The 26375-nt window shown below is 38.0% G+C and overlaps 1 protein-coding gene across 1 annotated transcript in view; it reads right to left on the bottom strand.

Moving 5' to 3' along the window:
* Positions 1-22988, bottom strand: part of LOC137281881 (protein MTO1 homolog, mitochondrial-like) — a 142347-nt gene extending 119359 nt beyond the window's left edge. Inside the window, exons 1-8 of the mRNA XM_067813562.1 lie at positions 22913-22988; positions 19803-20011; positions 18955-19050; positions 17977-18032; positions 17337-17499; positions 16163-16339; positions 15552-15664; positions 13141-13253 (exon numbers count right to left, since the gene is read on the bottom strand). Coding sequence (XP_067669663.1) covers positions 13141-13253; positions 15552-15664; positions 16163-16339; positions 17337-17499; positions 17977-18032; positions 18955-19050; positions 19803-20004 — 920 coding nt within the window. The 5' untranslated portion in view covers positions 20005-20011; positions 22913-22988. The remainder of the gene's footprint in view (positions 1-13140; positions 13254-15551; positions 15665-16162; positions 16340-17336; positions 17500-17976; positions 18033-18954; positions 19051-19802; positions 20012-22912) is intronic.
* Between the last annotated feature and the right edge of the window lie 3387 nt (positions 22989-26375).

Raw genomic sequence — 26375 nt, 5'->3', positions numbered from 1 at the left:
AATCATGTAAATGTCCGTCCATGCATACACCAATACAGCCCATATCTGTAGCCTTGCGGGAAGGCTTACACAGTTTGAGAAAGTAAGGGAATTAATGCTTGCTTTCTGCAATATTCCGGCAATATCAGGGTTTACCAGAAACATGCTTCACACATTACACCTGTAAGGTAAATTTAACCTTGGTCTTCAACCTGACAAGAACAACTATGGGATGGATGATGGCAATTTTTGACATATCACTCATGTTCAAATTCTGGAGTCAAAAGTTTAGAAAACCCGTCAAGAAACTTTTGTCAAACAAGTCCATTTGTCAGAACGTTCTCATCTGTCTCATGAGACTTATTTACTGTATGTTATGTGACATTTCTCCCCCATTAAGGTCATAAGGGAGATAACTCTAAAAACAAATTACATATTATTTTCATGACTACCTATGGTTCTTCAATCAACATGAATTCTGGCTCAACCTAATGATTTGTTTATTTGTTGTTTAGAGATAAGCAGTCTACAAAAGGATACAATGCAAATCTGATGAAGAAAATAATTGATATTACTGTATATTTATAAGACAAATCATTCCTTCTTAAGTTCAAAAATATACAATATTGGACAAAGAAGCCGATAGTCGAGATTTATAGTTTGATCAGTCTTATCTCCCCTATAGTCTGCCTTTCAAACAGTTATCATGTGCAGTTCCGGTCAATTACCATTCAGATATTTTTCCCAAATTGACAACAATAAAGTGTACAAAAAAAATTAGATAAAGTTATGACTCTTCTCAAAAATATTTAACTTAGTCTGGGGGGATGTCATACAATGTACATAATAGCAAGTTGTTCAAGTTCACAATATTACATTACATCGGTCTACTGTGAAAAACACTCAGTTAGTCACACAATCAATCGAGGTTACTTTATGATGTAAGTATATATTATTTCATGAATTACATGATGAATTCTGAAATGGTGACAACTGCTACAGTTACTTGTGAGAAAAAATCTATTTGTACAGTGCCATGATTCCTTTCCGGTGGGTTATATAAAAACATGACTGGTGGCAGTGAACGAGCTGGACAAATCAGTGAATAGCCAATTAAGTACATGCATAATATTAATTTTGTTTCATTTATTTGATGAAATGGGAGAGTAATATTGTAAATACCACTAATATATGGTGATAACTGTTCGGCAGTCATTACACATCAGATTGATGATTAACATTTGAAAGATATCCGTTATCCAGCGATACCCTCAATCTGGACCTACAAGCTGCGTAAATCAATTCTTCACAATCAGTTACCAGTCAGAAAACCCCTTGCTTCATATCAGAGAAACTCACAGAACTGTCAAATGCCATTTCTCAGTGGAATACCCAAAATGGGGGTCTGTCATTTTAGATTAATGATAAGTTGACAAATTAATTGAAATCCAAACAGATATTCTGAAATAGCACTGTATTCAGACAGGTGTCCAAAATTTGGGGGATAAAGTGCCCCTACAGGAATGTTCCCAATGTGATATCATGATAACGTCTTGGGTTGTTATCTTGGACAAGCTGTGAATAGCTCAACAGGAGATGTACAAGCCCTCCTGTATTTGTAAGGTTATCTATAATTTGATTTTACCACATATTTAAGTAATCGAAATCAAACATTATGACTGTGAGTAAGAACTTGGGAGATTGTTATCATGTATCTTCACGTTATGGATGCCAGCCAAAGACTTGCTTATCTTCTTTTGATGTGTGAGTCTTTTGATTATAAATGTGCTGCAGTGTCTTGTAGATTTTCTAATTAAATATGTCAGTGTGTTTGAATGCCCATATGCTTATTTCCAGAGTTTTAGTACATCAGAATGAAAGGGAGAAAATGATTCCATATTTGTCTGTTTGTTGCACACTGCACCAGTATGTGGAATTAAGTTTCTAAATACTGCTTGCCAGTCAGGTTTGCTATGCCTGAAAGTTGCAAGTCCATAAAATAATTAACTAGCCTGAAATTTGAAGGTGGAAACTACAAATATGGATGAGAGTAACATAGGCAGATCCAGAGGGGGTGCAGGGGTGCGCACCCCCATTTTGTCCTGAAAGTTTACTAAATGACCACTGAAAATGGGTGAAAATGAAGTGTGCAGTCCCTCTTTGACAGAAGGGGCTTGTACGAAGGGTGAATATATCTTACCTCACCAGTATCACAAATCACAAATACATGCAAAGTCAAACACTACCCTAAAAAGAAAATCTACACTTCTCTATCCATTTACAAATTTAAGATATAAACATAAATGTCTCAAGTCACCTTTTGTATTTGTATGCACATGGCCTTGTAAAGTCTTGTGGGTGTAAAAATCTCATTTTTGAAGTAAAATTAGAACACAGTATGCTTGACCACATACATTCTATACATCAAATCATCATAAGACTTTCTGTAACAGTGCTTGTTGAGATGGTGTCAGTTTACGATATAATGGTGTTATACAGTAGGTTTGATTGTACTCAAAATACCCTTTGTCAGTTTGCCAACATTGTTTGTTCACAACTATTTCTTTAGTTTCCATGGTAATAATTTTGCATTTTGATCATGACAAGAACATAACCATTATTTCAGTTAGTTACATCACGGTTTCTTATAATTGCAGTGTGTCATCTACATCTGATATACACATTGGTGACAGAAGAGTGATTGGCACACATCTGTTACACAGAAGTGACACATCTGTTGAAAGAGAAATACATCTATGGTGCACGAGCAATACACATGTGATACAAAAGGAAAAGATCTGTGATAGAAAAGTGACACATATCTGTGATACAATCTGAAGGAACTACAGGAATTACCCACACATCTGTGATACAAAAGGGACACATCTAGGACATATGAACAATTCACCCATCTGCATTGGTGAACCCACAGGGAGACGCATGGTGCATACCTAACCCTTATGTATTGAAAGTTTGTCAAATGACCGTTGAAACTGTAGTGAAAATGGGTGGAAATGATCTGTGCATCTCCATCCCACTTTCTCAAAAGGCTGTATCCATCTCTGACATCTGTGATGCAAAAGGGAAATATATCTGTGATACTAGATCAACACACATATCTGTGACCACCTTAGAAACACAGTCATGTACAATTAAAACGTGACCTTAAAGTGACAGAAACAACTGCAGTACAAAAAAGACACATATCAGAGACACAGGATTGCTACACACACCTCTGCTATGATGACCTGTTCATCGGTCTAGTAACATTCCTGTACCCTGTTTTCTCCACACTTAAGCGGCAGTAGGGTAGCCTAGTGGTTAAAGTGTTCACCTGTCGCAGCCCATTTCTGGTGACTCCAAGTGATATTGCTGGATTATTGCTAAAAGGCAGCAATACAACCCAACTCACTCACTCAATCTCCACATGTACAATAGATTCACTTGTTCCAGGATCTCCAGGTACACCCATTGACACACTAAAGAGGTCTACGATCGATGCCTTAATTTCTTGGTGTTGAGTATCATATCTACTACTGGTAAACCCATTCTGTGCTGACTGTCATGTTTGTCTGCTTTATACAATGTGTGAATGTAGGTAAAAGTGGCAAACAAATGTTTGTGGAGTGGCCAGACTTGGCTGAAAACTATTCCTTCTGTCAACAGAAAATCTGGAAAATGTTGAGAGAACCTGTGCATTGTGCAAGGAATTGTGAGCTCTGTAATACATGTTTATACATTTGTGCTTCTTTGTGGAATGAGTGAGTGAGTGAGTGAGTGAGTGAGTGAGTGGGTGGGTGGGTGGGGCTTTTCAGAATAAGTGACTGGGTTTGGAGTGAGTGAGACAGTGTGTTCTGAGTGAGTGAGTGAGTGAGGAAGTGAATTAGTGATGGTACTTTACCATTTGGAAATGACAAATCTGAATAAAGCTACATTTCCACATGCAACAACTTACAAAAAGCAACCTTCATATTATAAAGAAACAAAGTATAATAATGAGAAACTATAATCCTTACAACAGATGTCCAGACAAAAAAAAGAACGAACTGATAGTTACATATGAAATAATAACTATTTCTGACTTGAGATACTATGTCCCTGACAACTTATAACAATTGTACACAAAACTAAAAACATATATATTTAATTACAGGAATGAAATTGAAATTGACCCTTCATATTATGCCCCTACCAAATATGATTATTATTCTGCAAAAACATTACCAGAAAAAACACAATATTACTAAACAAGAATTCTAGTTCTCAACAACTACAATAATAATCCTACAAAAAAATCATAAGCATTGATTATATACAAATATTTCACTAGCTCATGATTCTGTGTTTCTCTCAGAGTGTATGATCAAATTCTAAAAATGTTCTAAATAAATTATTTCATAATCAACATGATCATTAATTGGAAAACACTACATTGGATACTCTAACAACTAGCATCATAACACAACACGGAAAACAGTGATGTGAAACAAATCCCTCTCTGACTGTGAATGCTATGATCTAAAACAGTGATGTGAAACAAATCCCTCTCTGACTGTGAATGCTATGATCTTAAAGACTACACTACTCAAATGTAAAACCAATATTCTCATAAATGAATATTGCTTTATGCCGCATCAGCAACTTTCTGTCTATACAAATAAACTGTAGTTTAAGAAAATAACAAGTGATTCTTTAACTTCTTGTAAGTAGTATATTGTAACATTTCCATCCAACATCATGGGCATCAACGAAAGAAACCCAACCTTATTTACCCAAGGACAATAAGATCTTTTTCTCATAAAACCATACACACAAAAGAACATAGCATGTATCACCCAGTCTGCCGCTGTTAAAACATGGTAAGTGCCTCCTGGTGTTGCCAACTCCCTACATCCTGCTAAAGGAGAGCTCCAATGTCTTCTGATGTGCCTGTCAAAACATTTCTCATCCAACAAACCCATTTGTTTTGACCAACTAAAGATTGTGCCTCGTCTTGGGAGCACCTTTGGGATGCTATCGTCGTCAGAGGGACATTAACCTTCGCCATTACCTGAAGATATATCTTTCCACCTTTGACTAGTTCCTTGAACTCTCATTAGCCAGGAATCAATATGGGTACCAAAACAAATTTTGTTTAACCTTGCATAATTTATGACTAATGGATTTCATTAACAGCCAGAATTACTCATTAACCATGGCACCATCATGGCTGTGCCATGGGTTTGGGTAACAAAAATGGGAAGTTTCTGTTTAAAAGTGCTGATCTGGGAATTGTAGAACTTGGCTAAGGTGACTAGATGAGAGTCTAGTCTAGCTGCTTGTATCTTCTCTCCATCATGTGTGAAGACAGATTTAAGTAAAACTGCAGCAATACACACCCAACTGGTTGTAAAGTTTTGGTAAGTCTGTCTTGCCGTTACGGTCTGTCTCATAGTCCCTGGGCCATACTATTTTACCCTCTGCTCTGTCTCACAGTTGCTGGACCATAATGTTTATCATGTATGATATTTTTAACTTCAACCCTGCCCAAATCACCATGAGAGACTGCTTGAATGGTCTCATATAGTAGCTGGACCATAATATTTCACATTCCCAACAAATCACAGAGACTTCCTGGTCTCTCAGTCCCTGAAATATAATATTTTCACCTTCTGCCCTATTTCACAATCCCAGTCTGTTTTACAGCCCCTGATTTAGCATATTCATCAATATTTGATCAGCATGTTAAATTCAGAAATATTTCAGCTGGACAACAATATTTGAGTGAAAGGGTAAATTCAGCAGTACCCCATAGCAATAGTTCCTGAGGCCTGGAATAGCAATAGGCCTGAGGTAACCTTTAACAGTGGACATATTGTTACCCAGAATCATCACTGAAACAAGAAATACTCTGTAACTAGGGATATAACGATGCATCAAACTATCGATTGATTGCAGTTGGTGAGTTTCCGATAGCAATTAATCAATGGTAGAAACAAAAAAACTATGGATGTATCAACAGTATCATGTGTGACTATCAGTAGTTTAGTAATTGAGTTCTGTTGATAAATACACAGCACAAAATACAGGATCTGTTCACTTTGATTTAGAGTTATCTGTCCTTGTTACCTGTTAACTGTTTATTTGATCCGACTTTCATGTTTCTTGTCAGTTATACAAAGAGAATAAAAATACATCAGTTTTTTTATTCCATATAAACTATACATTTATTTGGGAAATGACTTCAAGTGAGACAATTCAAGGAGAAAAACACTATTGCAAAAGAAACGCAATAGTTGGTTGCAATAGACTATTTCAATAGTATGTTGCAACAGACAATCATTATCGCTACAGTTGTTTTCACCTCAATGGTCAGTCCTACCTGTGTCATTAAATCTGTTTAAAGTCTTTATGCCAATGGACAGATATTGTTTACTTGCATTACAGATCCTGGGGATCAAGAAGAGAAACTGGATAGAGTTAAAAAGACCAGAGAAAAAAACAGACCTATTATTGAGCTCCATAATACAAGTAAGCAAACAGATCTTGCATCAACATATTAAATGACAACTTACATTTACACAGTTATACTATTAAAACATAATAAAGAAACAATTATAGCCTTTTCTTAATGTTTCTCTTCTTAATGTTCCACTTAAGAATAGTTAAAATCTGAACCAGAACATCCACTTGATTGATATTAAAAGCAGCGGCAACAAACTTATGATACACTGTCATTCATCAACCAAGAGAGACCTGCTAAATCTGGTGGTTCGACCAATCAAACCCAGTTATTTATAGGGACATACAGTCTCTGGAAGTAGAGTTTTATTCAATTAATTTTATTTTGCATAATTATGACCCAGCCGGAGCTCCTCGACCCCAAAACACTCCTCTTAGCAGTCCCCGAGATCCACTAAGCTTCATTTGGCAAGCGGTCATTCCAACATGCATCTCCATGTCTTTGGTGCATGAGTGAGTTGGGTTTTACACCACTTTGTAACAATATTCTAGCAATGTCACCCCAGGGGCACCACAGATGGGCTTCACACATTGTACCCATGCTGGGAATCAAATCAGGATCTTCAGCATGACGAGCCAAACCCCACAACCAAAAAACTTCCTCTACCCTACCATACCTGTGGAATTTAATACCTATCAACACTGAACTTTCAGATTTTCTGACAACTGTCTAATCTCAACTGAAAACTCATCTTTTCAAGAGCTCTTATTACTAACTCTTCTAAACCTACAATCTATATTTTGTATATTATTTTTTGTAGTTCCTTGAGCATGCATAAGTGCATGGATAACAGTGCATTGTTTATGTCTGTCATGATTAATACTTATTGGCTGTATTTAATAACTAGAATAATAAACAAATCTTTTTCTGAAACCAATACCAACACTAAACAAGAGTCATCAGAAGATGACATATCCCCCCAGCCCCCACGTTTGAAAGGACAAATAATCTCAGAGTTACTCATTCTTTCTTAAGACTAAGTCTGAATTGTTTCCATGGAATTCATGAAAATTATAAATGCCACATATCTGTAACCAGCAAAGTCACAATTTCATATATCTGCCAAGATCTGTTCAAAGATATGAAATGGTTTTTGAGTTGTGCTCTGGGAACGAAGCCCACCCCTCCATTTTGAGACAAAGTCTGAAAAGTTTCCATGGAAACCAAGAAAATAATAAATCACAAAAGCCTTTAAAAACTAAAAGGCACCACTTTGGGGTCTGCCACACATATCTACCAAGTTTTACTAACAGATATTAGGTCAATGAAGCCCATCCCTCCATTTTGAGACTATGTCCGAAACGTTTCCATGGAAACCGAGAAAACAATAAATCACAAGATCCTGTACATAGCAAAAGGCACCACTTCAGCTTCTGACTGATATATCTACCAAGTTTTGCAGAAAAATTTTGAACGGTTTTTGAGTTCTGCTCCAGAAACAAAACACACCTCTCACTTTTGAGACTATGTCTGAAACATTTCCATGGAAACCAAGAAAATAAGAAATCACAAAATCCTGTAAATACCAAAAGGCACCACTATAGGTTCAGACTGATATATCTACCAAGTTTTGCAGAAAAATATTGAACGGTTTTTGAGTTCTGCTCTGGAAACGAAGCCCACCCCTCCATTTTGAGACTATGTCTGAAACATTTCAATGGAAACCAAGAAAATAAGAAATCACAAAATCCTGTAAATACCAAAAGGCACCACTATAGGTTCAGACTGATATATCTACCAAGTTTTGCAGAAAATAATAAATCACAAAAACCTGTACATAGCAAAAGGCATCACTTAAGGTGCTGATTGATATATGTACCAAGTTTTGCAGAAAAATATTGAACGGTTTTTGAGTTCTGCTCCAGAAACAAAGCCCACCCTACCATAAGACTAACACCAAAATGTTCCATGGAAAAACAAAAAAATATAAATGCCAAAAATCTGTAAATAGCAAAAGACACAACCATAGGCTGAGATTAGTATATCTATCAAGTTTGGTCTAAAAATATTGAACGGTTTCTGAGTTATGCTCCGGAAACAAAATGATTATGGACAGACGGACAGGGGACAGACGGACGGACGGACAGACGAGGCGTCGACTATATCCCCCCGCAGATTCTTGTACCATTGTCAAGAAAGAATCTGTATCAAAACATCAAACTCACAACACATATTAAGTTGTTATACATAATGTTTGCTCAACAGGGATTTAGAAGTTGGACGAACATAAATGCTTGACAATGGTACAAGAAAATGAATTGAAACGTCACAGTCATGAAATAAGGATGTTGTTATCCATAAGGTTTGTCCGTATTTAACTTCCCAGCATCTAAAATGCCACTGACAGAAGATATCCAAATATAACATGTGTTATATTTAATGGAACACTTTGATGAATAGGTGTTCACTTATTTGTTTCTCCAATATTTTTTCAAAGTTTGGATTTGTAACCAGTCTAACTGGCTTCTCATTGGTCAAACCCAACTTCCAAACTTTTGTTCATCGACTTAACATCTTGTGCAACTCTACCTAACAGCTAACAACACCAAAAAGAAGCAGAACAACGATCTGACACTTGTTGTTAGCTTTTCTGATCATATTCTGACATCTCTCCTCACTGTGTTTGCAAACCTGTTGTAATTCTTCATTGGTGGGATATAAAAGAAACAGAGAAAAATGTTTGTGTCAGTAGTTATCAAGATTCCTCTTGTATACAGTGATACCCAAGTGGAAACTTTCTTGTCCATGCTTTAAGTGATACGCACCCAAACAAACAGTGCATAATGATAAAAGCTTTTTTCAAGGTTCTTTTGATGCCAGTTGTATGAGCTTGTTGATGGCTTCAGATTACCACTACTGTTAATTCAATACTCTGTTGTTGATCATGAATAGTACTTGCAGGAGACTTTGGATTTTATGCTACTTTCTTAGGAACTGTTGCCATGGTGGTTAATTTAAGGGAATGTGTGGGTGAGTGTTGGTGGTGGTAGATGGGAGAAGGAGTGTATGCATGCATTTATGCAAGTCAGTGATAAGCAGACGAGTGGCTGTCATTCTTGGTGATAATAACTAGTTTAATGGTTAACACTCTGGGATACACTGGAAAGCAGAGGCTGAGAAGTAGAGAGTGTTTAACAGCAATGTTTATTTTATGTTTTATGGTGGAAGTCTGTAAACAACCAAGTGTTGACCAGACAGTCCAGTGACCAACACTATGAGCATCAATCTTTGCATTTTGGATACGATGTCATGTATCAGGCTAGTCAGCGAGTCTGACCACCTGATCCCTTCAGTCGCCATCGATAAGATTAACAGAGCATTCCATCAGTTGTGTGGATAATGACAACCAGGTCTCAGAGCATATCGCAATCACATCACAATTGATTACATTGATGTACATTGTACATTGAGTTACCTCACCAAAGATGCAGCTCTAACTTAGTAAAGGGAATTGCCAGCAGTTTCATCAAATTATATGTCCTGGCTGGTGTGTTATTCGTCAATATCCGTGCAAAGTAAGGCTGGTTGTTGGTATAGATAACAAAGATCCATAATAATTAACTAAATATTATTAATTGATTATCCACAAATGGGGTGGCGTACTGTGAACAAGCTCAGGAATCAGTTGAAGTTAAGCACCATCGAGCTTGGACAGGCCTTGAATGGGTGCCTGTGTCTGGCAGCTTCACTGCTGAGAGTTTCTAGGACTTCAGTCCTGCCCCACAATGAAGCAACATTAGACATGATCTCACCTCAGGCAAATGAGTTTGTTCAAAGTTGCCTCTGTTCACCCAGCAGAAGATGGGCACCCGATGGAATAAGTCATGTAACCACTAACCTGCTAGCACATAACATGCAGCTAGGGTAAAATCTGGGTAGTAAGAATCAGATTGTTTGGGTCCTTCGAGCATGCATTGTGCATGGAGTAATGCACATGGTAAATTTACTATTATTTTTATTAAATGTCAGGGAGGTAACTTTGAGCAAAAAAGTCAGGAAGAAAAGTATATATTTCACATCACAACTAACAACTCAACATCTTGAATGCCCAAATATTCATCTTTTAGCCAGTCATGTCGAAAAGAATTTTGTACTGGCAAACATACTTAGACTTTGGGACTGACTTGAATCAAGTACCACAGTAGGTACAAATATTGCCCTGATTTTCATATTGCGATAAACCTATTGTAATAAATTAAGGGATACTAGAATATAAATTCATAATAGCTCTCTCTCTGTGACATCAGTGTTGTTTGCTTCAACAGAATGCACTTCAATGCAACATGTAATTGTTGCTACTACTGTATGTAAGTGATTCATTCAGATTCAACTCTTATATAAACACGTGTTAAAATGAACTATTACAAAATGAAACAGAAACATGACTTAGGGAAACTACTTCAGCCTAACATCTCATGTGAGCTCCTATAACTAAGATCCTTGGGTACAATGTCATTGTACAGTCCTGCAAGACTTAGGCCTTTCTAATAACTGATAAGATATTCCCATACAAATAAAAATATCAAAATACTGTTACTTGTGAAATGGTCCATTTGAGGCCACTTGTATATAATTAATTCTTTTATATAATGTTAAATAGGATATCATTTAAACCCACAAAATTTAAATATTTTGGTAAAATATCTGGCACTTTTGGAGCCACTTGTAGAGATAGTTCACTTGTTAAATGTTATCTGAAACCAACAGAAATAAAAGTATAACTGGAACTAGGGCTCTGACGGGTACTTGAGTACCCGTCAACAGGTCAGGTATGGTAGGACACGCATCTAAATTCCAGGACTTGAACATGTATTCCCTTTGCTGTATAACGCAGGGAGTTCGACCATCTCATTGAGACCACATTTCTACATGAAACACAAATTTGTCAGTGTGGATAATTCTTCCTCAAATCAAGTCAAAAAGCAAGCCAGGCTGATGCAGGGATATTTGGGGTGTTTGGGGTGTTAAACATACAAGACACCTCACACGCATTATACTCAGAGTTGTAGTTGCTTTGATTACTATTTTAATTATTTGTTGTTACTTAAAGGATATGAGTTTCCCATTTGAACTGTTTCAGCGTTGATCTTTTGAAAATTTAATAAGATTGATATCGATTGTTAAAAGAACTTGATTATGGCACTTGGTTATTTCATGTTCAATACAGTGTTTTCTCTTATAATTGTCACCACTTAATTGAATTTCTAGTTTTCAAATCACATGCATTAATCAACACATACAGCTGTGTTAAAGTCGCTAACTGCTGATGTGGAAAGTTCACCTTTTTACAAAGTACAGTTTTTTTTAAAGAAATTAACATTTGATATTGGTTAAACAAAATTTGCATCAACCGATGTTCATTTTGACAACAGCTTGCATTTTCTCTGCTTTGTTCATTGGACTTCATTGGTACCCCAGTCTCAAAGCTTTTAAAACAATGGGTTTTGTGTATTCATATCCATGTGTTGTGACATGTGGTGCTATACAACACCTGAACTGGTTTCTGTGTTGAACTGTTTGCCAGTGATCAGTTCAGTAACATGGCCCTGCATAGACTGAAGCTACTCAAATACTGTAAACTGTTTTGTTTCTACGCTTTTAAATTTTCGCGAGTGATGGTCTCTAAACCTTTTCGAGCCTTCTTATTTTCGCGAGGTGATCTTGTTACAGAGGGCATCTCTGAAAGTTCTTACACCACACACATATGCGTGACCACTGGGTTGTTATAAAATAAACCAATTTGTGTAGTGATCTAAAAGCAAATGTAATTGATTGCAAAATTAATCCTTTTTATTTGGGTGTTAAAGCAATGAAAGAAAAATGTGATTGAGCCGTGTTAATACAGATTAGCCCAGCGGTGACACCTGATTGAGCAGTGACACCTGTATTGTTTTTGTGTTGTTGACTTATCCGAATAGAGTGAATGATATATCTATATTATCGCATGTTTTTATACACATATCATGAAGACTGACACAATCTTCGCGAAAATTAAACAGTGACGAAGATTTGGTTGTTTCCAGTATGTCAATGATGTTAGGTTTGTGTTTCGTCAAAACCACACCACAAGTTTTATGGAAAGATTTCGAGTGAGTTTTCAATTCAATGCAGATGTTATAACTTATAAGTGCAGTGTTCTTGCATGAAATCCTACTGAAAACTACATAAAACAAAAATGCAGCTCTCACTTTAATTTATACTATAATTTTCGGGTACTTGAGTCAGGGGCAGGTTTTATCCCTTGGTACTCGAGTCAGAACCCTAACTGGAACTTTTAGAGCATATTTTGTTGCTAGGAAAATGAAGAGGCGATAATTCAAAAGGGGTTAACTCTGGATAACCCAATATTTTGCCGGATGTGAACCATATGCCATACTCATACACCAAAGTATAACATCACAGTGACTGATGCCCTGAGCTGGTACTCCATGTGTGCTCACAAAGTTTTCACACCCGTTAATTGGTTGTTAATCAGGCCATCCGTGAATGGCCATTGGCCTGATTCAGTTATTTCTGAGCAACCAACAATAAAATCTAATCTACTGTCAACACCACACAACATGATCCCTTATATCCCCTGCAAAGGTTGTTGACACAAGCTAAATCAGCATGAAACAATTCTGGTTTTTTACATGTTTTAGGGGTTTGTAATTTCCTACCTTGGCCCAGTTATCTCCTCTTGAACGTGCTTATTGAGATGTAATGTTTCCATGACAATCTTCTCAACAGCTTCAGTTGTACGAGTCATGTGACATTTTAGCTGATCTTTGGCCTAAAAGGAAAGACATCCACAATGCATTAAAAATTTAACTATATACTAGGGTGTAACAGAAGCTTCAGCCATACATACATGAAACAAATAACATTAGGAAATATTCAGTCCAAATGACCACTGGATTCTCTGGTCAAGACTGATTTATTTACAGGTTGACGCCATGTAGCTGGAATCTTACTGACAGAAACGTTACAGAAGAACCAGTTAGGTCTAAGGGAGATAACTACATGCAGCTGTGAAGTCTTAACCAACTTGGAACTTCCAGTGAAGTGTTCACGTTTCTGAGCTACAATACATAACTGATTACATAAAAACTGAACTATTTTCATGAAGTGAATGAAAATTAAATCAATAAAGGATTATTTGTCCACTTTTGTGACACAGTAGTTAGGAGTTAGAGGTAACTCTGTATCGTTCATGAGGGGCTTTTGCTTGTCGCACTGCAGGTCTGGGTTCGATTCCCCACAAGAGCACAAAGTGTGAAGCCCACTTCCCATATGTTTGTTACATCTGTACGTTTGTTGTATCTGCATGTTGTATCAGTATGTTTGTTACATCTGTACATTTGTTGTATCTGCATGTTGTATCAGTATGTTTGTTACATCTGTAGTTTGTTGCATCTGTATGTTGTTTCTGTATGTTTGTTCTAGCTGTACATTAGTTCTATCTGTAAGTTTGTTATATAGTCTGGTTCATAATTATTGAGAATTTTTCTTCTTACTTTGAGCTATCCTAACACCTCAACTGATTCACTGATACTTAAAACTAAGTAATGGTATAAGGGAGGTAACTCATCTTCGCCTACTGAGTATAGTACAATTAGAGTTACCTCCCCTGAATTTGTAGCAGACGTCATTTTCCTCAGCACTGTCAACAATGTCTGCTGAAGATAAAAGAAGGTTGATTTTTGAGTTGTGTAATCAAGGAATTGATGATGTAAATACATTGGCAGAGAGAACAGGAACTCCTCTTTCTACTGTGTATAGGATTAGGAAGAATTTTAAAGAGGGAAAGGTTTTTGGGCACCAGAAAGGAGCAGGGAGACCCAGAAAATTGGACTTCTCAGATCGCATCCGGCTGGGAATTTTAGCGTCTAAAAAGCAAAGGGCAAGCATCTCCACCATCAGGTATGAAATGATAGAAAGGGGATCAACAGTTGTATCAAAATCTACAGTTAGAAGAAATTTGATTGATCTTGGATGGGAGAAAAAGACTGGAATTCCTTCTCCTCTCATGAAACAAGAACATAAAGACAGGCGTGTTGAGTGGTGTTTGGCACATGAAAACTTTGACTGGGAAAATGTGATTTTTACTGATGAAAGCTCAATATGGGTATATCCCAATAATGTGAAAATATGGACAAAGTCTGCGTCAGCACCGTTGTATCGACGACCTAAATACAGCCCAAAGTTTCATGTACGGGGAGGGATATCCTTATTAGGAACGACCCCGCTGTGTGTGTTTGAGGGAAATCTGACAAGTCAACGCTACACTAACATATTAGATAATTTTCTCCTTCCAAGTGCACATGTGTTTTATGGAAATGACTGGATTTTGCAGCAAGATAATGTTCCTAAACACACCGCAAAACATGCCAAGCAGTGGTTTCAGGAGAAAAATGTGACTGCATTACCATTTCCTGCATATAGTCCTGACTTAAATCCCATTGAGAACATTTGGGGGATGATGAAGGAATGTGTGAATCAAAAGGGGTTGACAAAAATTGAAGACATGAAGAGAGAAGTGGTCCGATACTTGGACAGCATAACTCACGAAACACTAACCTCTCTGATAGGAAGTATGCCTACCCGTCTTAGACTGTGCCGTGAAGCTCAAGGAGACTTGATAAAATATTAAATTGTTACCTACACGACATGAAAAGGTCAGTTCACTTTCACAATACATTCAATTTTATCTGATTTGTTCTCGTTTAATAATATGAAATGCTTTAGCTATTCTCAATAATTTTGAACCATACTGTATATGTTTGTTGTATCTGTATATTTGTTATATTTGTTCTATCTGTATGTTTGCTCTACATCCGCATGCTTGTTAGATGCACATTTTGACTATAAACCTAGTTTACTGCTGCGTAGTAAAGTTTAGATGAAACCATGCCTCAGCCATGCCATCTGACTAATCGATCCTGTTAGTTACTACTCACAACTGCTGTTGTGGAAGTGACTGGAGTTTCAAGCATTATAAATGCACTTGTCAGTATTTCTGTTCTGCATGATTGTCTTGAACTCTCAGAACTGAGGTTTTGGAGTCACTAGTTCCCCAGGTTTCGCCTACCTGTATCCAGACTTGATCATTCATGAATGAGAAGGGAGTTGGAGGGTCATCTCCAAACATGACTGTAGTTTTACTGTAGTCAATATTCCGACCATCCAGTCTCGGAGGCGTTCCTAGGAAAATACATACATGTATTATACATTATATAAGTAACAAGAGCACAAATCCACCTGAACTCAGCTTCAGTTGGATCAAGTGTATGATGACAATTAATATGAATATTATCATTGACTACAAAGAAGTCATCCATGATCAACCAATATCAGAATGAATGAATGAATGAATGAATGAATGAATGAATGAATGAATGAATAGTTGGACAGGTGGATGGGTAGATGATAAATGTCTGAATGAACAAATAAATGAACAAATGAACAAGAGGACAGATGGACGAATGGAGGGATGGATGGGTGATTGGGTGGTTAGATGGATGGATGGAAGGATGGAGGGAGGGATGGAAGGAGGGAGGGATTTAATTTAAAGCAAATGCTAATGATTTGAGAGGTTAAACCAGACTGGTCAACAGAAAGGACATATCAGGTACATAACTGACAATAGCCACTGGTTGAACTGAAATCCTAGGCTAATGCTCAGGCCTCCTCTAAACCTACCTGTTTTCAGTCTCCCAAGTTTGAAGCCAGCTTCCTCCAGGCTTCTGGCAAGGCCTACTGCTGGCTCATCCCCCAGTCTTCCAGCAGGACGGACAGTCAAACCGATGTTGATGCAGCCTCTAAGAAATGTCCCTGTTGTCATGACAACTGTTTTCCCAAGGACTCTCTCACCATTGTCTATAAGCAGAATATTGTCAATTAAACTTCGAAGTCATCCCCTCCTTGGATCACAGTTTCAAACAGGGGTGGGTCTGGGGGGCCTTCAACTAGGTATATATCGAAAGTTTTTATGCATGAAATGTACCACTGAGTTTGTTTGTTTGTTTGTTTGTTTGTTTGTTTGTTTGAAACTGGATTCTGATACTGTTCAACTTTGTGAAAGTAGCCAGTATACACCTGAGTCTGGACCAGACAAAACAGTGACTAAAATCATGAGCACCAACATTGTTTGGATATGATGTCACACAACCAAGTCATGAAGTCTTACTCATCCTACAATGAGTGAGTGAGTGAGTTTAGATTTACGCTGCTTTTTAGCAATATTCCAGCAATATCACGGCGGGGACCAAGAGAAAATGGTCTTCACACATTGTACCCATGTGGGGAATCGAACCCGGGTCTTTGGCGTGACGAGTGAACGCTTTAACCATTAGGCTACCCCACCGCCCCTCATCCTACAATGAGTGAGTTTAGTTTTATGACACACTTTGCAATTTGCAAGCCATATGGCGGCGTTCTCTAAATAATCGGGTCTGGACCAGACAATCCAGTGATCAACAACACGAACATCGATCTATGCAATTGGAACATGCCATCCAGGTCAACGAGTCTGACCACCTGATCCCATTTGTTACCTCTGTAGCATAGGTAAATGAAGACCAATTCTAACTGAAGTGAACGCTGGTGTGAACCTAACCAGTGGGAGTGGAACAGGTTACTGAGCTTACAGATCAACGACTGAGGCAACCCATTATAGGCTCAGTTAGAACATTTTGTGAACTTGACAAACTTCATCTCCCTAATCAGGACAGCGGGTTGCCTAGTGTTTAGAACATTCACTAAACATGCGAAAGACACAGGAGACGACAGAAATGAGCTTCAAACCAAGGACTTTGCTGTAATGAACCACCACCTTAACCGCTAGACTTCACCAATCTGTTTAATATGATCATACCTAGTATAATTCCTCCGCACTGCTGTTTTACCACATCACTTCCCGTATTTGTGAGTATGAGATCTTCAACAGGTGCAGCCAATACAGTCAGATTCTCTGTATTGTTGACCTCAGTCTGTAGATGTTGCTTGTACAGCTCTCTGTCTATCTGTGCTCTGGGGCCCTGTCAGATAAAACCTTTTGTAATTACTGTTCCAATAATTTAACACAAATCTATCAAGCTATCAGACAGCTGTAAAAACATGACACTGATATACAGAGCTTGCATTTTAAGCACACTATACCTAGGGAACACTAACTGTCAATTATTGTAATCATAGTTCTTCACATGCATCTTGTAAGAAATATACATATGTTTGGTTACAGTGAACCAAGGTTTATTCGTTAGGGTCCATGCATAATTTGGCAAAGGGGCTGATGATGATTCTAGGGGCTGGGGCCTGTCACCTGTTTTATTCTGGGGAAGTAGTGTGGTCATCAATTTTGTACTGGGGGACAAGAAATTTGGATTCAATGTTCCAATTTAATTTCTGGGCTTAACGTTTAGATTTCATTTTAAATTTAATGGTAAGATTTAATATTTAAATTTAATTTTAAAATGTATTTTAGATGCGTGTCATTAGTCATTAAAATTCCTTACCCACACTGCCGGACCTTTACGCTTGTTAAGAACTTTGTATTGTACACCTGATTTATCTGAAACAAAGACAAGCTACAATTGTGAAATCATTATCAGTATTCATGGTAGTATTACAATTCCAGTATTTGTAGTAAATGTCATGTACTACAGTTGGTATATTAGTCAAATAATGAACACGAGATGATCCAGGTAAGAATTTTTCTTCATCAAAGCATTAATGTCATGAGACACAACTAACGGGATCGGGTGGTCAGGCTCGCTGACTTGGTTGACTTGTGTCATCCTATCCCCATAGTGTTGATCAATACAGTAGATGATGTATCATGTACCAGCTGTATAGATTGATGCTCATGAGGTTGATTGTCTGGTTCAGAACTGATTTTTTACAGGCTGAAACCAGTGTGATGTTACGCAACAAACAAATCAAAAGTTATAACACGAAATCAAATCATGATATTTGTGTTCAAGGTTTCTCTTTTCCAGTAAACTTAAGGTAAAGGGGAGATTCCTTTAAAATACACCTTTTCATCTGAAGTTAAAGAGCTCAGGACAAGTACCAATCTGAGGACAGCACTGATGTAGTAGTGTAGATATACTGATAGAGAGATGAAAAGAGGGTGAGAGGGAAAGACAGTGTGTGTACATGTGAGATCCGTGAAAGACAGCAACTAGATTCGGTGACCCCTTGATGTTTTACACCATGATAAAAGTTACAAAACGCAATGGCTGACTGAGTGAATATGGTTTTACGCCACTTTTAGCAATACTCCAGCAATATCACGGCAGGGGCACCAGAAATGGGCTTCAGAAATTGCACCCTGGTGGGGAATCAACCCCGGGCGTGATGAGTAGCTTGCACACAGGATTAACCTCTCTGGTCATGCAGAGAAGATGTCTGGCATCCCAGCATGAGACTCGAACCCTGTATGGCCGTGACACTACACACATAAAATAAAATATATAGGATATGTAACATACCACATATTCTGGCACAGACTCCGTCCAAAGCATCAATCTCTCTCATCAGATGGCCTTTACCGATTCCACCAAAAGAGGGGTTGCATGACATAGCTCCTGAAAATCACAAAGTTAAGGAACAGATGAAGTGTGTGACTGTGTTTGCCAATGTTTGCCAACATTTCAAATACACCCTGGCACTGATTTGGGAGAAAACCTAAAGCAGAAAATAGATGTTTACCTCTTTGAAGAAATGTACAGGAACTTAAATTTGAGATTACTCTTCCACAGATTCAAGTATTTTTTAGGCCGACTCCTATCTGAGATTTGAACCACTAATCTCAGAGACAGGCACCTAATCGCCAGCATGCAAAGTCAGTTCTAACCCACTCAGCCTCCATGGCTTCATCGTGGTATCCAGAAGTATTCAGTGTACCAACAGTGGTATGAGGCTGACAAGCCATGGAACATAATCTGGGCACAACCAGGATTCAAACCCATGCAGGTGAGGTGAGGTGAAGTAGAGTGAGGTGAGGTAGGGTAGGGTGAGGTAGGGTCTTCAGCATGACACAAATCACAACCAAAAACTTGCTACTATACCTGCCCTTCACCATTCATGTACCATGAAAAATATATCAGATACAAAATAATGTTGAACATGTCTGATACGGAATCGACTAACATCTTGTCTCTGAAATGAACATGTTTTACAAAAAAATGTAAGAAAAAGGAGCTGAGATCCTTCCATATTTCCAGAAACTGTGAAATCTGGGCTTGCAACAAAATCTAGACTTGCATGGACTGTGCTGGGTAGTATTGTTCCAGGGGGTGTAGGATAAACCAGATACTCAATTCGATATTTAGTTTACCTATAGTTTCCAGTTTGTGTGTGACAAGCAGCGTGTCAGCACCCATCCTTGCCGCAGCACATGCTGCTTCTGTCCCAGCATGCCCTGCTCCAACAACTATGACATCATATCCTGGTCGATCCTGTTGAGACAGTGCCCTACATGACTGTCTTGAAATGAGCTTCCTTAGTTGTTGAAAACCTCTAGAACTTGTGAGATTCATTTTAAACCTGAAAACAGTAGTGATGGCATTAGAACAAGATTTTTCTCTTACATCAGCCAAACTTCTAGAAGAAAGAAAACATGGATTCATATAACCCTTTGCAGGGTTTGTTATTCAACACTATCCCTTCTGTAATTGTCAGTATATCCCTGTTAGAATTATACATTATAAGTTGTTCAATGATCACGAGGGGTCCATGGGCTCATGTACCCTCGAGGTTTGTTTATGTTCCCTGAGCCGCACAAACAAACCTTGAGGGTACATCAGCCCATGGACCCCAAGGGACCAGTGAACAAGGTATTTATCTTACCGAGCACCCGAGTTTTAATTTTGAACTGTTTGAAGCACTTCTGTTGAATGCGAGGCGAATCGCCATTTTGCAGACACAAGGTAAACAGATTTAGACTTATCTCCTTTCCATTGATTTTCAATCGCAAAACATTGGTAATTTCCATGCTTGATGCGTGATTCAATGTTATTCGAGACAAAAAAGTACTACCACGAGGCACCGGGTGAGTTCGGAATTCCCAGCAGTGTACATTGAAAATAATATATCGCCTATAAGCAGGGTACAAGGGTTGGCTGAAAAGTTCTAAGCCTCACTGTGAAAAAAGTTACAAAGTCCACATTTGTAATTTATTTTTCTACATAGTCCCCTTCCAAGTTCACACACTTTTGCCAGCGATGTTGCAAGGCCCGAATCCCGGTCAGGAAGAAATCTTCTTCAGCTACCCTAAAAAAATCAGTCACAGCGGAAATGACGTCATCATTACTTGCAAAATGGCGACCGGCGAGTTCCTTTTTCATTTTGGGGAACAGGTGGAAGTCAGAAGGAGCCAAATCAGGTGAATAAGGAGGATGGTCAATGAGTTCAAAGCCACAATCGCGGATTGTTGACATGGCCACCACCGATTTGTGAACAGGCGCATTGTCTTGATGGAAGAAGACACCTTTAGCGATCATCCCCCGTCGTTTGGCTTTGATTGCTTCTCGCAACTGGTTCAGTAGATCAGCATAGTATCTGCCGTTGATAGTTTGACCTTTTTCAAGATAATCAATGAGCAGAATACCCCTGGAATCCCAAAAGACTGATGCCATCACCTTTCCAGCTGAAGGAACAGACTTGGCTTTCTTCGGAGATGGTGAATCAGGATGCTTCCACTGTTTTGACTGTAGTTTTGTTTCTGGTTGAAAGTGATGTATCCAGGTCTCATCCATGGTTACAAATCGTGCCACAAAATCATCGGGATCTGCTTCAAAACGACGCAAATTGTCAAGGGATGTCTGGAACCTGACACATTTCTGTTCTTCTGTCAAGAGCTTTGGCACCCATCTTGCAGAAACTTTCGTCATTCCTAATTCGTTGGTGATAATATGCTCAACCCTCTCGTGAGAGATGCCCACTACACTAGCAATATGTCGAGTAGGCAATCGTCGATCATCCATCAACATATCGAGCACTCGCGTGATGTTTTCTGGAGTGGTTGCTGTTGAAGGCCTTCCTGAGCGTGGGTCATCATCAAGGCTTTGTCTGCCACGTTTAAATTCTACAGCCCACTTCTTTACTGTGGAAAATGAAGGAGCATAATCCCCTAGAGTGGAGACCATGTCAGCATGTATCTGTGTTGGGGACATCCCTTTCTTTTGCAAGTACTTGATGACTGCCCTGTATTCAGTTTTGTCTATTTCTGATGATTTCAGAGGGTAGGTTTACCAAAAGAGCTGTAGTTGAGATAAAACTATTAGTATGTTTGTAGTTCTTGTGTGTATGATTCACTAAATGATTGTCCTCATTGGTGGCAAACACCTGTCTCTACCTGGTGGGGAAAAAACACTCAGGCTGAGAACTTTTCAGCCAGCCCTCATACATTGAAAATAATAGAATGGTGCTTAGCCAATCAGAAAGCAACATTCATGTGTGAGGTAAGATAAATGGTCATATACCTGATAACAGGACACATGCAGATGTGATACACAATGTTTATCTTCACATTACTGAATAGAATTTAATGTACAAAATTAGTGTATGTTAAACATGTTAAAGAAACAAAATAGTTTTAAAAACATTAACAGAATGTCAACATATTTCCTACATTGACAGGCAAGGGCATTTAGCTTGGAGTACTTGATTAATGCCTGTCTGGATTATTATAGATGCTATGTAGATCTAGGGTGCTAGGATGCTGACAAACGCCAAATCAAATAGAAATACATTATCTTGGATTGTGATCAAAGCCCTACAGCCATTCTTCACTATGGCTTCCTTTCAGAGTGAGTGAATGAGTTTAGTTGAAGGCTGCTCTTAACAATGTCCAAGTAATATCATAGTGGGGGGCAGAAATGAGCTTCACACACTACACCAATGTAGAGTATGTAGATCTATGAGAGAAATCATAGTGAAGGATTTGGTTGGGGTTTTTTTTCACCACAAATGTGGGAATGTGCACAGCTTTTGATGGCAAAGGCAGTGGACTTGTAACCCATGTTGTCAGAGTAAGAAGAGGAGAATTTTGGGAAAATGCAGTGTCTTTCAATATATACTGGTGTGTCGAGAAACCTGGGAAATGTATTTTCAAACATCTATTTCTAAATGGTGTGAACTTTCTACCATGACTCACGTTGAGAGTTTGCCCCTTCAGTCGTATTCTTAGAAATTTTAAACTACTATTTTCATGAAGACAAATCTGATTCCCAAACACACCTACATCGATCTGACATTCCGTATGCAAATCTACACATTGAGCCTGTGTTATCCGTATTTACATGAACGAAAACCGGACAGTTCACACTTAGAATATTATCCACAATCGCCTTTGCATCCGACATGCAAGTGATCTCAAAATCTCTAAATACTGCAATGGCATTCAACTTATTACGTGTAACCAATGTGTCTTTGTGGGATTTTCACCTCAATATCTAGTCGCTGCCTAACTGTTTTCAGGTACCCATGCTGTCAAAACACCAACGCAGCGTTGAGAAAACAAGGTTTTGATTGGGCAGGCATTTCGGGGATTTCCGTTTTTAAACCAATCATATTTGATGAGACAAAGGGGAATTGTTGCAAGTTTATGAACAAATTACAAGATGTTCGATACCACTCGTCCCTTTCTGCAACCCCTTCTCGATGCTTGTTATGTGCGAAAATACTACAAAGAAATCAGAACAATTGAATGGATGCGGGGCTTTGAAAAAATAATCGCGACTACTTCATTCCTTTACAGCATTATGGCATTATTTAAATAATCTTGAAAATATTTATCACCAAACGCTGTGTTCCACAGTAGATATCGCTTGTTTGTGATCTCCTGGGACATATCGGTCTGACAGCAGATTTTGCACAATGCCCTGACAATGCTTTGACGTCATGCACTTGATGACGTCACAATGCTATGACATCGTTGCACTGCAAATCTAATGCAAGTGCAGTGTTCCAGAGATGTACATTTTCATTGAAAACTAATAAAGAATGATTTTGGATGATAAATAGAATCTCACCATCGTGTCTACTGATATCAGTTACATAAACACTCTTTGATATAAAGTTAAAAATATCCTCGGCAAGCCTCGGATACTAGTATTTGTTAGTTTATCAACTCGGTTTGATATATTTGATATCAGCACACACTTGGCTGAGATGCTCTGTATATCGTCAGTTTGAACGTACTGAGAACTTAGCTAACAGAATTGTGCTGGCTAACGTGAAGTTTTGATAAAAATCATGTGACTGGCGGTGAGAGATAAAGAATCTCATCCAAGTGACTACTGATATCAAACATATCAACACGAGTTGATAAAGTAACCTTTACCTTCATCAAGACAACGGCACCCACTGAGTGCTTTTCTGACGACCTTGCGGGCTTGATTCCAACAGATTTAAGAAATATAATTACGAATTTCAAAACAATGATATTATATCTATATGTAACTAATCAACTATAATCTTTAGCATTAGGCAAATATTTCACATCTCTGGAAATATTTTAGTCTGAACATGTTTTGGGCATTCATATATTTTTCTGCGAATTCATAAACAATTCCACCTGGGGTATGACAGAAAGGTTACACAGATGTTCAGTTAGAGAAATTTTTGTAATGTTTTAGTTTCTGCTTTAATGTAGCTAGTTTTGGGGGTTTTTTTTCAGAAACTGTATTTGCATGTTCAATAAAACAAACCCCATTTGTGATTAAGAAACCCTTTTCAGAAATGTAATTAGAAACATAAGGTGAACATTTGGTAATAATTACGTCAGAATATGTCTTTAACACATATACCCTGTACCCCTTTTTTGCGTGGTATCAAGGAGGTATTACTCTTTAAAATAGATAAGTAAAAACCAAAACAGTAATACATTGTAGGGGTACTTCAATGACGTTCGTTACATTGTAATAAAATATGGAGTGGAGTTATCGTTCCTGTTTGAAGTAGTTCTGATGTTCCTACTCCAGAGAGCATTCTGACGTTGGCCCAACGTTGGCCAAAAGTCACCAGCTACGTTAGCCCAACGTTGGATCTTCGTCTGTTTAATTCCTCAGTACCTCTTGCCTACCCTGAAATGTTCGTACAAATCTCGCAATACTATAACATAGCAAGTAAGATATTCATTCGGTTGAATTCACTCTCTCTGTCCATGCTGGACGGTCCTCTGGACAGCATGATGTAGGCTGAATACATTTAAAGTGTTTCTGAATAGAATGAACAATTTTAAAGTCTGTATATATCACAAAAGATTCAGAAAAATATTAAACAATTGGTGACATTCAAATTGCTAACCATTAGAGAACAGGTCCTGAAAAAGTATTTAAAACATTTAAATTTGTCTGGGCCTTACACCTGAAATTTTAACACTATGTGCAAGAGTGGGAGCAGCAATTTGATTTCCCACAGTCCATTTTTTTATCAGTTACAAGTTTGGTTATGACAACAAAATGAACAACAAATAATTCTGGTTAAGACGACCTTAATTTATTTCTTAAATTACAAGTCCGAACTGTCAGGGCATCATTCTTTTTCAGTCATCAAACGAAGAGGAGAAAGAAATAATCACAGGAGATCTTCATCTGTATCCAAGGTCTGTCCTTGCATGGGCCTTAGCCTCTGAATAAAAAAAGACCAAAACATCTAATGACTTCACAAGACATCTATTTTGGATATATACTAGCATTGATTACTTTGAAACATCAACGGATATCTAGTGTCACTTAGTCTGTCTGACCCTAAAGAAAATATATCCAAAAATGCCATGCAAGTCAAGAAAATGTGGCAAGTCTAGATTCCCGTAGCTTCTGAAAATGAAGAAAATCACAGGGCTTCATTTCATTTTATTATTTTGTTTTTACTATGAACATTTTACAGTAAGTTATGCTCATTTCAGAGACTAGTTGTTAGTCTAGGTGTCACTGAATCGAAGGATATGGATATATCAAGTTTTACAGTTAAGTTATTATTTAGAGTTCGTCGTTCTGGAAGATTACCTTATCTACGATCACTGTTTAATATGTAGCAGTTTTAACTGTGTCATGGACAAAGTTGACAACACGGCTACGGGTGTGATTCGGTTTATTCTATGATTATCCTCAACATTTACACCCTGAAATACACAATAACATTTATAAGAATAATATATATAACCAGAGCATGATAAATCATTTAGCTTACAAACAAAAGTATGGATAACACATACATGAAACAGTCAAGCATCTGGCTACACAATCCTGACATTAGTAATAATGACAACCTGAATATATGTGTGTGTGTGCGTGTGTGCGTGTGTGTGTGCGTGTGTGTGTGTGTGTGTGTGTGTGTGTGCGTGTGTGTGTGTGTGTGTGTTCGTGCGTGCAATGCATATTATAATATGCAATACATAACTCACTTCATGAAAAATATTTATGCTGCACTGATATTAACATGTTAGACTATAGAAATTACGTTAAGGCACCATTTTGTACTTTAATGAATTCACTCTAAAGCGTAATGTTATTCACAACTGTGGTGTTAAATTGCAATAAAACCCAAACAAACACACACGGTCTTTTTTTTTAATAGATAAGCAAAAATAAAACCATGAATACAACGTGTGAGTACTTTCCTTGATGTTAAGTACCACTTGGAGTGAGTGAGTTTAGTTATACTAAACTCAACAATATATATTTCAGTTATATATGACGGCAGACCAGACAGTCCAGTAATCAACAGCATGAGCATTGATCGGGGCAACTGGGAACTGATGACATGTGTCAACAAAGTCAGCGAGCCTGACCACCCGATCCCGTTAGTCGCCACTCACGACAAGCTTAGTCACCTTTTGTGACAAGCATGGGTTGCTGAAAATCTATTCTATCCCGGACCATTAAGGGAGGAAGTATCCAGTAAC

The sequence above is a fragment of the Haliotis asinina genome, chromosome 1, assembly GCF_037392515.1.
Source record: "Haliotis asinina isolate JCU_RB_2024 chromosome 1, JCU_Hal_asi_v2, whole genome shotgun sequence".
Classification (NCBI taxonomy): Eukaryota; Metazoa; Mollusca; class Gastropoda; order Lepetellida; family Haliotidae; genus Haliotis; species Haliotis asinina.
Note: the sequence above shows the minus strand (reverse complement) of the source record. Positions and strands in the feature narration are given on the sequence as shown.